Below are 15804 nucleotides of genomic sequence, written 5' to 3'. Positions count from 1 at the left end.
ACTAACAACATCGTAATTTTGATAACCATTGACAAATTTGTTCTCAAACACTAAGACACCAATTCACTAAGATTAATTATTTTATAGAAGTTTTCTTAATTCCTTGTCATTATTTTATAGACAACAAAGTTAAGCCCAGAGAGACTATAAATTACTCAGTCATCCCTGCCTAATCGATGGCAGAGTGTTAGTTTTCTTTCTCTGGGGCCGGAGTCCTGTTCCATAGAGAAGGGAGTTATGGTCTTTGTATGTCTGCAATAGACACTTTGGAATTAAAGCAAAAAATCGATTCCTATGCAAGATGCAGATTTCATCATTCAGTGGATATGGAAACAGAATCAAATTAAAGAACAACGCAAGCTTGGATTTTAATGAAGCTCATCTTTGTTTCTTTTGCAGATCAAATTTTTGGCTCTCATCTGCACACAGTGTGTGAACGTGAAAATTCCACAGTTCCGCGGTTTGTAAAGCAGTGCATTGAAGCTGTCGAAAAAAGAGGTGGGTAACTGAATATACAGCAATTTCCCCCAATACTGTACCCTCTACACAACCAGTGCTCAAGTTAACAGCACTGACAAGCTATGAAATTAAAATTTGACTTTTGTTAATCAGTTAAGAGGATCAAGTTTCTTATTAACTTCAGTTTGTTTTCACAGTAGGGACATCAATAATTCCCACTAATGTTCTTTTTTTAATATTTTTTTCTGTCTGACATGTTGTTGATTCAATTGCAAACTTCTTGTTTTCTCGCCAGTGATAAAACATTCATAAAATATCAGCACTCACAGTGTTAGAACCCTCCTAACATTCATGCTGGTAGATTTTGTGCCAGAACATATTTTGGTAAGCCCCCAACATTACCCAAGTGAAGCAAACAGCGTTTCTACTTGCACATGGTGATATTCCATCTTCCACGTGTATCTGTTCAGCACAGAATATGCCTAACTGGTTTTCCTGGAACAATTAACAGACACACCTCCAGTGTTCAGATGACCTTTGATTCCTATATTTCAACATTCTGTTTTCCATTTGAAATTATTTCATCTTACTGAGGGGAACAAAACAAAACCCATTTGACTCATCATTTCTATGCTAGTCTATCTGTGGGGTGTTTTTCCTTCAGACTATGACTTTATTCATTCAAGGTCATTTTCCCTGAAAGATACGTACAGTAGGTGCAGAGTCCCAAAAAATATATTGTATAGAAATGTGAAGCTTCATCACCATCTGTTACAAGTTTACAACATATTCCCAGGATCTAGGGGAATATATATCATGTAAAAGACAGAGGTGTTTCCAGAAAAAGAAGTGGTGAATCTATTCCCCTTTTCAGCTCCCAGTCTCTTAAAACAATAGAACCAAGGGAAGAAATGTTTACCAAGTTATCTGCTAGGGAAAAGCCATTTTAATTCTCTCGATATTACCTGGCTTTATTATAGAAACATAATAAAAATGGTCTGCAATTTCCAGCTCCTGGAAATTCATACTTTGATTATACTGTAAGGACAGCCTTGGGATCCTATTATTCCCATGTCAGTAGGGAATGAGAGAATAACAAGAAGGGGACGAGTGGGTAGAGAAAGTGGATAAAGTGAGCAGCTTTGGGGAAAAGCATATCAACACATCAGAGAGAAGAGCTGAGGGTTCAAAGAGAGAGGAGAAAACAGTAAAAGCAGAATGAACACAAGGAGAGGTATCTGTGAGGAATGGAATCAATTGGAGTTCAGAGAGAATTGTCTTTTTATTGTATGTTGCAATCTCATTTAATTTTGTAAGTACATATTTTAGGAATAAATATTATTTAATAAGTACTTAAAGCCAAATGGATCACTGAAAATGTTATAATGCCATTATTGCTAATAGTTAAATTATCATCATTTTCAGGAAATCTTCATTCTCTTATAAATACTCAGCACTGATGGTGTGAGCACTGTTATATTAGCAAAAATCCAAATAGGACTTTGGGGGAAGCTGTACATAATAAGATGTGTGCCCATAAAAAAAAGGATTCTATAACTCTCTATTTATGTACATACCCCAGGCAAAATGAGAACTCTGCTAGATACAACCTTGTGGCATGCAAACACCATGGTATTGCAGAATAGAAAATGCCCATAAATAGAAACTGTATGTTTTGTTCATGGTATTTTGTTGGTGATTTTTAATAAAATAAGACAATGTATTTTCTGACAGGGGCAATCATATTTGGCATTATATTTCATTGTCCCAATGTTTACTCTTAAAATGAATTTGTAGATTCAGCACTGAAAAGGCACTAATCACATATGATTATTAAAATAATTCCTAAGTGTTTTAATGAAACTCAAAGACTGCAATTCCATAAAGCAACTGATAATTCAAAGCATTTTGGCAATGTCAGCTTGAAGGAACTGTATGGAAATGTTCAACAAAAACTCAGAGACACAAGGTAAACCTCTCACATCACTGCACGATTTACAAGTGTGTGCTTTTGATTATATTTTTCTATGATCATTTGTTGGATTAATATTCTTACATTGATATGCCAATTCTGTTTACTCAAAGTGTTGTTTTTACTAAATTTTGGCATAAAGCACCTCAGGACAGAAATAATTTATGTGAATCTAAGTCCAATGTTTATGCAGGCTTCTGATGACATTTTATGCTGGGGTTGTTGTTAGGAAGTAGCATATAAAGGTGCCAAGTCTCTCAGCACGGCTGGACTCTGCATATCTAGAGCCCTCCTTCTAATGGCCAGATCCTCTTCCAGCCAAGATACTTAACTGCAGAGTCATGGGAAATGCTTATGGACCAGTTATGGGAAAGGCACTTTTAATGAAAACTGTGTGTTTACTCTCTCAGTCTTAGGAAAATGGTCTCAATCCTCACTACAGCAGCACATCAGCTGTTATAAAAAATATTTTGTTTCCTTTCTCTCTCTTTTTCTTGAGGTTATTTCCCCCACCTTAAAAAAATCATTTACAAACTGTAGCTGGATTTTTTTAATGCTTCTTACAAGCTTGATTTCAAATGAAACAACATCAGGAGGGCATTTCTCACCATTTATCCATTCATTCCTCCATTCATTCATTCAGTTAGTTACTTGCACTTGGCAGAGCCAGTTTGCCCATGCTCCTCTAGCCTCCACAGGGAAATCCTACCCAGCCCTTGGCACAAGATACATTCTCTATTCATCACTGGTACAGTGGTATTAGTTACATTTTAAATTTTGCGTCTCTTGGACCTACCTAGAAAGAAATCTCTTAGTGAGCCGAATGTAAACCAATTTAGCGAATCACTTGTTTAGTATGTTTCCTTATCTTGATTTGGATTTCCTTTATTCCTCTAAACCACCAGAGCATTCTCCTTCTTACCAACTATTATAACTAGATTAAAGTTATTTCTGTGGTTTCTGACATTGTCTGCTCAGCCTAGAAAACATACAGAAAACTTGGAGGGCAAACTGTAAAGGAGTGTGTTAGTCTTTAAAGCTTTTCCAAGTGGTTCATTCTCCCTTGCCTTGCCTTTACAGTTTTAGATTTTATATATATATGTGAAATCATAAGTAGCCAATGAAAAATTCAACTTATGTTTCTTCTTCCAGAGCAGTTTCTGCAAAAATATTGAATGATTGTTCAGCTAATGCTCAATACATATGGTAAACTGACTAAAAGCAGGAGATCATCTGATACTTTTTTGAGGTCTGAGGGGACAAGCCTGGAGAGGATAACATTGTGACACACTGGTGGTATGTAGATCCAAAGAGGGAGAAGTCCAGTCTTCAGTGCTTTATAAAATACTTTCTGTAGTTTATGATGACCTCAAAGGTGTCTAGAAATTGCTTACTTAAAAATAGGGTCACCTGTGTCACTTAGAGACAAGGACCTAGGAGACATGAACTAAACAAAGTACTAAACTGGTATAATTAGTACTGAGACCTTAATCCATAGTTTTTTATATGAAAACTATGTAACTGACTGGCTACTCTTTGTGAAGACCAGTTACTGATATTTGGAAAGAACGGCACACAGTGTGTGCGGCATTGTAAACACTCACTGAAGTAACAGACACTAGTTTTTATTGCATTTCGGCAGTAAGTAACTATTCAGTACCTACTCTGTGTCAGTCTCCATACTACCAGCTGAGAATATAGAGCAGATATACATTAAACAAACTGTGATAAGTGCTGTGAAAGAAAAGAATAGATATTGTGCTAGGAGAAAGAACAACCACTACAGTAATAATAAAAAAACAATAGGAGAAGTTTGTCAGCTTAAAAATGGCATAATAGGGGATGGGGGAAATGGAAAGATCTTGGTCAAAGGGCATAAAGTTGCAGTTATGCAGGATGAATAAGTCTAGAGACCTACTATACGAGCATGATGACCAGAGTTAACAATACTGTGATGAATACTGAAAATAAGCTAAGAGAGTAGTTTTCAGGTGCTCTCGTCACAGACAAAAATTGGTAGTTATGTGAGGAGATGATATGTTAATTAGTTGGTCATTTTGCTGTGTCTATGTATATCAAATCATCATGTTGTACACCTTAAATATATATAATTTTGGGGCTTCCCTGGTGGCACAGTGGTTGAGAGTCCACCTGCCGATGCAGGGGACACGGGTTCATGTCCTGGTCTGGGAAGATCCCACATGCCGCAGAGCAGCTGGGCCCGTGAGCCATGGCCGCTGAGCCTGCGCGTCCGGAGCCTGTGCTCCGCAACGGGAGAGGCCACAGCAGTGAGAGGCCCGCGTACCGCAAAAAAATAAAACCAAAACAACGAATATATATAATTTTTATTTAGAATATATTTCTAAATGACATTATAAACCCTGAATAATAAAACACATACTCTTCTGGTTTTAGCCTCCTGATAAGACCAGAAGTTTAATTACAGCCTATTTCCCAGGTTATTTTCTTGACACATTGTGACAGCACAATACAAGGAGTCACTTGGTGTGAGATGCCCAAAAGAACATGCCATACATGATGAACCAGTCCTTTTTCTACACAACAATACCATACATTGCCAAAGACTTCCTTTATATAATAATGGAGTTAACTAAATGAATGAACACGTTTCTACACTAAATGTATTTTTATGCATTGAATATATTTTTGTTTGTAAAGGAATAGGGCTGGTTTTAAAACAATTTTTAAATTACATTTGGATTGGCATTCATCCTTTGGAATATGGTTTAACAACTCATTCTTCCTCCATGATTCCCAGTTCTGATTTTTATGCCCCTGAACTATTTAACAACATTAAAATGATACCTAGAGATCTGTTGCAAACAATGTGTACACACTTAACACCACTTAACTGTACACTTAAAAATGGTTAAAATGATAAATTTTATATTATGTGGTTTTCTTTACCACAGTTAAAAATCAGTGATACCAGGTCTTCCAAATTTGATGATTCCAGCTATAAGCTACTTTGCAGAATGCCTCAGCAGATGCTAACTGACAATTTTGCTCTTTCTTTTTTCTGGAACACAAAATACTATGACAAGAATGATACACAAAATTACATATTTGACTTGGTGCCTAAAAGCCACCCTGGGATCCATAACCTTGCTTAAAGATTTAAGAAAGACCTTTAGTCTACTTCTGAGAAGGTCCTTAGCCTCAAAAACTTTATCTCTCTACTTGACTTCTTAGCAGCTGTTATATTTTTTTGCTGTCGTTTGTTTGACAGGATCCAGTTATAGGTTCCGATGTCTGTTTAAAGAAACAAGGAGGCTGTTGGCTTTAAAATTCCTTCATTGCTTGTGTGATCAGCATTTTCCCAGGCTTTTCTACATAGTTTGCCAAGCAAAGGGACTGACCTTTTGTAGCAAACACTTTTTCATTTCAAAATGCTCACTTTGATTTTTGTCCCATTTTATGCTCATTCCAAACTGTTTACAACCCACTAAAAATGACTGTGAATTATATGTTTGTGTAATGGATTCCTTTTGTGGTCAGAGTGGAATGTTTACTTTGAACAATTAGTTATCTTTGGGTAGATTATAGCAACTTGGAAAAAGAATGGCTAAGATTATTATTATACCTTAACTGTTTCTTTTTGGTAATTCAGCTGCAGTTAACGTGAAGTTTGAGAGAAAGACACATTAAGAATCCCATGCCATTATAAATGAAATCTATTTCTCTAATTGTGTCAGTATTTATTTAGACGTATGTATTAATATCATAAGAAGGTAAGGTTGTACACCTACACAGGAGTATACTTACCGAGTCATAAAAATTCAGAACAAGGACGATACGTAAATTCATGGATATTTACTATTATATATAGTGCATGCCTTGCTTAACATGTACTTGCATATTAAGTAAGGCATGCCCATGTACGTACTTATTATAAAAAGAACAGGCAACATTCAGTGCACCAGTCTGCCTCTTGAGATACTACCAAGTGTTCACTTGCAAAAATAAAACTACATGGTCTATTCCCATTGCCTGATGATCTAGACCCCTGAAGGGCAGATCATAATGCCTTCCCTAGACAAGCTCTGCTCCCAGTTCTGCTAATTTTGTCCTGTTCATTCTTTCCCACTTTGGGATAATCTATTATAGTTGGATCCAGGCACGCACCAAAGTCTGATACTTCCATGAAGAATGTGTAATTTGTACTGTTTAGTTTGTGACGAGATTCTTGAAAACTTGTATGATTCTATCTTGTTCCAGAGGGACTTCTGCTTGCTAGTTTTAAAAGCAGTGAGTAAAAAAAAAAAAAAAAAGTAACAAAAACAAAACAAACTGATAAAAATGACATGTTCAAAAAATAAAATCAAGAGTTCAAGATAAGCAGTATTCCTTTTTCCCCAGAGAATATTTGTGGACTGAACAAAAATGTTTCTAAGAGCACTGACCTATGTCTTCCTTTTTTTTTAAGTGCTTGCTTTTTATGCCTAAAGTTAGGCATCCACATGCGTTTACAATAGCAATGATCCTCCAAGAAACTCCGTGAAAGTTTACAGCAAATTTTCCTTAGTTTTTAATTCTGAGTTAAAATCAAGTCCAGTTTAGCGTTTTTGGTGTTTTATGTTTTGTTTTAATGCAACCAATGACAGCCACCTTCCTGACAGCAGTAGTCTTGTGGGTCCAAGTTGGAATTGGCTCTTTGGGGTAGTCATGCTGGGGCCTCTGTGTCTGTAAGAAAGCCACATTCAGGGCTAGAGGGGAAGACAAAAATCAAAAAAGAGTAAACAGGAAACAGCCAGCGAGAGTATAAAAGAGAAACTGGGAAAAGACAACCAAAAGAAATCAGAGATGACAAGGTGGAGAGAGAGAAAAAAGCTGTGTTTTGCAATTAAGAAAACAAATATGGATAAAAAGACTTGCTTGTGAGGTCTGTAATGAAGAGAAGACAGACTATTGCACCAGTTACCATCTCTGCCATAGTTACCTAATGCCTACTTCCCTGTTCCAGAGAAACGTACTGCTGTTCCAGAAAATGCTTGTCAGTTAAATCTTGCCATGAATGTTCACAAATTCTGAATGTTCACAAATTCTGTGTATAGACGTGGCTACGAATTAGTTCACTGTACTTATTAGTGACATTTAATGGAGTTTATCTGCATTGAGCAATACACAACAGTCTTATTATCAAAAAAAGAGAGCTTAAGACTAACAGAAGTTAACAGAGAAATGAATGTGCAGTTCAATAACCAGAAAGGCTATCTAACGTATCCAGCAACGTGGCCCTGGTCAAATCAGTCAGCGGATATTCCCACACTTTTGAGTCCAGAATGCATACGAATAAATAATGTCTCTTCCTAGATAAAGCCTGAGTCTAATTTCCAACCTCTGCCCCCACTCCCATCCCCTTTCTAAAGTTTAGGTTCTTAACATATTTTTCCTTTGGAGTCAGTTGGAAGGAAACACAGCCAAAATTAATACCCTAGGAAATTAGCCTTTTGTTGTGGATGGAGGATTTAAATAATGCAACACCTCAACATGTCAAGATGCAGTACTCTAAATTATCCTTTAGTGGTGTCATTTATATGATGGGAGTTCTGGGTCTGGGAGTTTTGTCCATTATAAACCCCAATATTCAGAAGTTAATAGTTCAACCATAAAAATAATCTTGGCTGAAAGTTGGCAGGATGTTTAAGCCTGAAAGCAAGTGTTTACAAATGTTGAAGGAAAAAAATCACATGCTTTTGGAAAGCTTTCAGTTTTTTAAAAAATGGGAGTAATAGTGATAATAATACCACTAATAATAAGGCAGTTAGAGATTTTCAGATATTTGTTGCCTTGGGATTCAAAAATGGATTTGTAGTTTTTAAATATTTTTTTTATTCTTGTTGCATAATGTGAACCAATTGATGAAAAAGTAAATTATCAACACTTTCACAAGAGTGTCACTTTATTTTTTGAATTAATCTATTCTTTATTGGTTGAACAAAAATATATACGTTATATTTTGATAGGCATTTCCCTAGAGCTTAAAAATGTATGATAATTGAGAAGCCTTAAGTTAATTCAGGAAGCTATGAACAAGACCAAAATTTTATACTCTTTTGTGGGTTTCCTAATGAATAACATTCCCTTTCTAAATGCCTAGAAAAAATTGCCTTTTCCAAAGAATTTTCACACTTTCAGATGAAGTGTGTCCAACTTAAGCATTAATCATTAATCTGTGTATACCGTAAAAGAGACGTACAGATTCCAGGAGAAATAGTTGCATTGGTCTGCATAATTGAATGTGGCATATTTTCCTCTACAGGATGTTTTAAAGTAATTTACTCACTCCTTAATAGATTCGTGTCTTAGAGATTCTTCTGAACTCTATGAGAGGTTATCTTATAGTCTAATGGGCTGTTGAGTTAGAAATGTTTTTCCTGTGTTTAAATAATCTTTTCTTTGCTAGTTTTATTCCTTTTGCCAAATTCTATACTCTTCAAGCCACTTCTATTTTCAGTTCAGAAACAAACAAACAAACAAACAAACCAAGGGCAGGATGCTTTGAAAAGAAAAACTGACCGTGCAAAACCAAAATAAGTCTGAAATGATACTGCTGGAAGAGTTCTTGAGGTTTTAGTAGACCATAGACCCAAAATGTAAAGTCGTACTCTTTTTAAGAAAATAAGAATGCCCTGAGATGTAGGGTGAAAGCACCACTTATAGAAGGAAAGTATTTAAGACATCACCTTCAGTACATTGTGTGCTCCTTTCTATAGGGAGCATGAATTTATTTTTAACTCTTCACACAGTGCCTTGCATGTGATGAATTCTCAATAAATGATGAAAGAATGGTTAAATTACATTCAACATTGTTTAAATCTTGATTGGAAAGTTGCACTCCATTGCTACACCTGCAACTGGTTGAAACTGAAAAGATGAATGACCAGCAGTTGTTGGTTGAAGGCAGCTACAAGATGTGCAGAGAAAAATGTAGCTTGCAAATCTTTCTTTTAAACATTTAAACCATTTCTGATGATATTATATTATATTCTAAATGACATCATTCTTTCCCATTGATACTCAGCTATGCTAAACATTCGAAGTTATGTTTACTTTAAGATTTTATGCTCATCAATTTTTGGAAAGCACGTTTAAGTTCCGCAGCTAATAGAACATCCATTCTCATTTCATCAGAGGAAGTCATATCCCATTAGGCATTATTTCAACACCAATAGCCTGCTGTTTTTAATTTAGTAATTGAATGGCAACTATGACTTGTAAGTGACATGTCTGAGAATGGTCAGGCATAGGCTCAGGTCCCATAACCACACAGAAAGTTGAGCACCACATCTTTTCCTTTAATTCAGACTTGGAATACCATGCTGGTGCTCCTCTGTGTTAGTTTACTTCCCTGTGAATATCTCACCTTCCTGATTTAGTATTTCTTTTCTATGTAAATATCAGGAAATTCTTAGTTTGAAGATAGATTTTGAGTTTACAGATTCTGTCAAAGAATTTGAAATAAGAAAGATATGGTCAACGACACAGACCTATCAGTTTGAAACTAACGAACAGAGGATACCAATCCTCTACATTCTGACATGGTTTTGCTACTGGATATTGATTGCATTTTCTCCAAAATTTACTTCACAGCAGAAAAAAGTTAAACTCTGCTGACACTATCAAAAGCTCTATAAAGACTTAGAATACACCAGTGTCATTAAAAGAGGACTATTACCTTTCTTGTTTTAAACATAATGCTCTTCGAGTTATGTTTTGCACTTTTGACAGTTTGGGCTAATAACTTAACTCTTGAGTATCCCTACAGAGTGGTGAGACACCCAACAGCACTGTAATCACTGTGGTAAGTTTTCTTTACTTTTGTCTTAAAGGTGAGCAGTTGGCATGTATGTGAAATTGCATAGCATAATATTGGAGCCTATGTGTCTGGCCTAGAGTTTGACAGCATAAAAACACGCATTTCCTCTGGATTTAATTCTTGACTGACATTTCGTGCTACTCATTCTCTCAGTGTGATCTCAATGCCCCTAAAGCTTCAATGATTCCTTCAATGACTTTAAAGTTCCTAAATGGGCATGACTCCTCAAGCTACTTTTTTTTTTTTTTAAAATAAGTGTATTTATTTATTTTTGGCTGTGTTGGGTCTTCGTTTCTGTGTGAGGACTTTCACTAGTTGTGGGAAGCGGGGGCCACTCTTCATCACGGTGCGCGGGCCTCTCACTATCGCGGCCTCTCTTGTTGCGGAGCACAGGCTCAGTAGTTGTGGCTCACGGGCCCTGTTGCTCCGCGGCATGTGGGATCTTCTCGGACCAGGGCTCGAACCCATGTCCCCTGCATTGGCAGGCAGACTCTCAACCACTGCGCCACCAGGGAAGCCTCCTCAAGCTACCTTTTTATACTCAGACCTGAGGTCCAGGAACAACCCTTTTTGAGTTTTTCCCTGGCATTCCAAATTCAACTTTTTTAAACTGAACTTATAACTTTCCTCAACAAACCTGCTATTCCTCCTTTAGTCTTTAATTCAGTCAGTGGATTCATAACTATTTCCCCATTGCCCTAAAAAGAAATTCATTGGACATCTTAAATTCTTCTCTCTCATTATGTACAGCATCTTTCATCAGATCAAATGATCTGTACTTATTTTACTATCTCTTTTTTTTTTTTTAAGCATTGACTAATTTAATCCTCACATCCACGGTGGCATTGGTACTTTTGTTTTTAATTAATTTATTTATTTTTGCTGTGTTGGATCTTCGTTTCTGTGCGAGGGCTTTCTCTAGTTGTGGCAAGCGGGGGCCACTCTTCATCACGGTGCGCGGGCCTCTCACTATCGCGGCCTCTCTTGTTGTGGAGCACAGGCTCAGTAGTTGTGGCTCATGGGCCCAGTTGCTCCGCGGCATGTGGGATCCTCCCAGACCAGGGCTCGAACCCGTGTCCCCTGCATTAGCAGGCAGATTCTCAACCACTGCGCCACCAGGGAAGCCCATACTATCTCTTGAAGCTGATTCTTCCTCTCACCTCCCATGGCCTTAATTGTGCTCCCATAATTTCTTTTGAGATAAACCCTCTAATTGATATCACTGCCTTTGTTCTTATTTCTTCCCAGGCCATTCTTCTCCATGCTGCCAAAATTATCCCTCTTAAATATAAATAGGATTATATTATCCCTTCTGAGAGCCTTCCCATCAGGATAAACAAAATACCATACTAGTTATTACCATAAAAAGGAGAAGCATATGACCTCTGTCTACTCTCCAGCTTTATAACCTCATAAACGGCTTCCTATGCTCCAACTACATGAAGTTTTCCAAAGGCTGATATTCCTTCCATGAACTGTTTTCTCTCCTTAAAGACCCTTTCCATACCCATTTACCTGCCAAATTCCGATTGATCCTCTTGGGCATAGCACCAGAGTCACCCTCAACAATGAATGTTCTCTGACTCATACCCTCAACCACCTCTCTGTGGTCTCTTGAACATTAGTAGCCACCCCTCTCCACAGTGTTCCAGTAAGAGCTTTGCTTCCCCAACATAGCCTTTATTGCATGCAACCATAACGGCTGGTTTCATAGCCCTTTCCCCACTTAGAATGTGAGTCCTGGAGTCTAGAGACGGTCTGGTTCATCCCTGCCTCCTCACTGCTCAGCACACTAGAGCTGGCATATGTAGGGGTTCCAGTCAAGATGGACGATTAAATGGATGAATAGATGGATATTATCCAAGATTTCTTTTCACTCATCCACCCAAGCATCCATCCTTAGAGAATCAAATTCTATGCTGAGTGGCTGCTTCCCACCAGCTATCTATTTTACGTTCGGTAGTGTATATATGTCCATGCCACTGTCTCACTTCATCCCAGGGATATCAGCTCGGTGCTTTGTGACCACCTAGAGGGGGTGGGATAGGGAGGGTGGGAGGGAGGGAGACACAAGAGGGAGGGGATATGGGGATATATGTATACATATAGCTGATTCACTTTGTTATACAGCAGAAACTAACACACCATTGTAAAGCAATTATACTCCAATAAAGATATTAAAAAAAAATTCTATGCTGAAGATTCATTGAACTGCTAGAAGAGATAGTGATTAAATGTCTCTTAAAACACAATGTAAAGTTACATTATCTGGAAAGGTAAAGAAGCTGCCTTAAAAGAGTTGTTTTGTTTTGTTTGGCCTTTGCATCATGGTATGATATGTGTATATATATCCACCTCAGTCTATATCCATGTTTATATCTATATGACATACCATATTAGCAATAATCTCTAATAGGATAAGACAGAACAAAAATAGAGCAATGACCCTGGTGTTCAGGACAGGTTTCAGACAAAACTGACTTGCTTATCCTTAAGAGGCAGAAACCAGTCTCTCAACAAACAGTGTTAAATTGCTTCATAAACCTGAGAGATTCAACTAACTAAAGAGAAATTTAATGCTTTTGAGACCTACCAGTGTCATAAGAGTAGAACTATCATGTTCCTGGTTCAAAAAATTATGTTTTTTATATATAAACCTCCAGGCATTGTGCCTACTTCCCCGTAAGTTTGTGTATAATTTTTCCCATTATCACCCCCTAGGTCTCTTTCACCATCACCACTTTCCAGGCATCTACCATCCACTGAATAGCCATGTTTCTGATTATCTTTTCCCAAATGTATTAGCTTGCATTATTTAAGGCTGAATCTCATTTTATTATTTCCTGCTCGTATTTCTAAACTCCTGAAGTCCATTTGTATGATTCTTTTGTCTTCACAGATGTCCACAGTTCCTCCCAATTTAGTATCATCAGCAAATTTAATTAATGCTCTGTTTACCTTTCCTTCTAATGAAACCAGTCCCTTGTTTCATTTCATCATACAAAGTAAAAATGTATTGGCAATAAAACAGTCTGAAGAAATGTTCCCTCACTGTAGGAGGGGAAGTTAAAGATACAGCAAAGAACCATGTGGTGAGGAGTGGACAGGGCAGCAGGGCGGTGAGCTAGTTTGCTGTTGCCCTAAAGGAAAACCTTCACAGCAGCTACACTTTGGCAGATTGCCTGGGTTGGTGCTGGGTGGGCGGGGTGTGTGTGTGTGCGTGCACACGTGCGCGTGTTCTGGAATGTAGCTCTGTTACCCCAACTGAGGACTTTTTATGAAAGATATTTATTGATATCTGAAAAGCACGTTTAAAAGTATAAATACAAATATAAATGTAAGCTAGTGACATTTACTCCATAGTGTAGCCACAAACCTAGATGTGAATATATGCATCTGGGTATACACAGGCTCACAATTATTTTCAGCAGGATTTTTCTAACATTCACCACTGTCTAAGTTTTTATCTTAGTCCTTAACTTGACAAAAGCTTTAAACCCAAATTACCCATTGGGTTTAAATCAAATCCCTTATAACTAGTAGACTTATAAAATAAGGCCAGAGAACTTTTTCAGTTGTATCCCACAGGCAGATGTCAGTAAAAATATTTTAACCTCTAGAATTAATAGGCTGAAAAATTGAACTTGATCAGAGAAAGAAGCCTTACTTGTTAACTTTAAGGTAGGCAAGTTTACACGCAAAGAATTATACCATTAGTCTTTGAAGTTGTGGTCATACAGATATGGTATGATTTATGTAAGGAAAGCAAAGGTGACATTTATTAAGCACCCACTGTGTGCGACACATAATGCTAGTGCTTCCCAACATGAGTCAGTACTATACATTTAAAGCTTATATTAATTACTACCTGATACTCCAAATTGTATTCCTAATTCCAGTAAATCTCTTAAACATTTGCCATGTTGTATATGAAAAGTCAGTCTTCAGAATGTGGGTGAATTAGTTTAAATCCATTGACTCCACAGGAAAAAAATCTTTCAAATTTATGCTTTGATTAGGACAGACAGATGGTAGACCAGCATCTCTATTGTTATATACAGAAGATAATGCACGTTTGCAATGTTGAAATTAAGGCTGATACATACTTTACATATAGCGCAAGGTCACCAAAGATGTCATCACCGAGGCATGGTGTTAACAAAATAGTGACTGGGAATATGGTTAAGCAGTTACAGCCTTGTATTGTTTTTGCAGTGAGAAAAATCTGATGCATGATGCATTCTTATGAGAGAATTTTCTCAGATGCCAAGACTTTACAGGCATAACTTCCATAAGCTTTAATGGGAGTTTCCTGCCAGCACCTGTTATGGTGCAGAGTTCTTACTTTTCACACACAATCCAAGACTGGCTTGGAATACTGACTTGGAAAAACTAATATAGTGAAACCTTCTTGTAATGTTTCCTCACATATAATGTTCATCATTTAATCCTTGGTCTGATATATGTATGAGCATGTTTTCCATACAAATTCTTTTCCCACAAGAAAGACTTCTTTTCACAAGCTGTTTATGAATACGAGCAGTTATCTGCTTAGTTTACCTGCTAAGAATAACAATTATTCTTAGCAGGTAAACTAAGGGAAAAGTTATTAAGCTAGAAATTGAATTAATGGTAGAAAGCAACTCTTCTTAACTGAAAATAGTTCTAGAACTAGACTGTAGATTCCTGAGGAACCAACAGAAACAATTAGAGTACCACGTGCAAAAAGCAATACCAGTGGCTCTAAAAGAAGATCACATGTTAAAATAATATAGTTTGGTCATATTTTCTCATATATTTAAAGACTAAAGAGTAGGGACTTTTAATATTTAAAGGGATATTGCATATTTAATCCCATGGATAAATTAGCGGGATAGAGTTTTGTGTAGAGGAGAAAGAGTTTAAAGAATTCTTTTCCATATTTTGAAATTAACTGCCGCAAATTCCCATTACCAAAACTGAAACAAAAATAAACAAAAAGGTTATAGCACTTCTGTTTAACTAAAATTGTTGGAGATTGCACAGAAATGCTATTCTATGAACAACCTCTCTTTTGAAGGTATTTGAAATCTCTTATTTACTATTTCTAACACACCTAGCATATAAGAGGGAAAACAGACCTTCATACTCAAAGTCCTGAATCATTTATTGTCATTTTCTTGTTTGACAGCATGCTGGGCGGGGGAAATGCTTTTCACTTGTCAAACATTGTCAAATATTAAATTTTTAGCTCATATTTATAGCAAGATTTTATAATTAATACTGGTAGGTAACAGAGTTAAAGTTGAAAGGAGTCTGAAACCCTGAAACCTTAAGAAGACAATTACAAACCTGTTAGTGAAATTTCTTATGGGGCAAAACATGAGTTCTGAAGAAGGATGACTCCAGGATGATGATGATGTATTTTGGGTACTCATTTACCCCCTTCCTTCTTTCTCTTTGCTGGATGGCTGCATTACTCCATACTGTTCCCTTCAGCACTGTGTCTGACCTCTAGTACCCTTCTCCTGGCCAACCTGCCTCAAGAATATCA

At 37.0% G+C, this 15804-nt stretch overlaps 1 protein-coding gene across 2 annotated transcripts in view; it reads left to right on the top strand.

Moving 5' to 3' along the window:
- The window catches only part of ARHGAP15 (Rho GTPase activating protein 15), a 621121-nt gene that overhangs the window by 396723 nt on the left and 208594 nt on the right, over positions 1–15804 (top strand). For both annotated transcript variants that reach the window (XM_060015714.1, XM_060015716.1), the window contains one exon: positions 400–498. In XM_060015714.1, coding sequence (XP_059871697.1) covers positions 400–498 — 99 coding nt within the window. The remainder of the gene's footprint in view (positions 1–399; positions 499–15804) is intronic.

The sequence above is a fragment of the Delphinus delphis genome, chromosome 7 (assembly GCF_949987515.2).
Source record: "Delphinus delphis chromosome 7, mDelDel1.2, whole genome shotgun sequence".
Taxonomy (NCBI): domain Eukaryota; kingdom Metazoa; phylum Chordata; class Mammalia; order Artiodactyla; family Delphinidae; genus Delphinus; species Delphinus delphis.
This window is presented reverse-complemented; position numbering and strand designations above follow the sequence as displayed.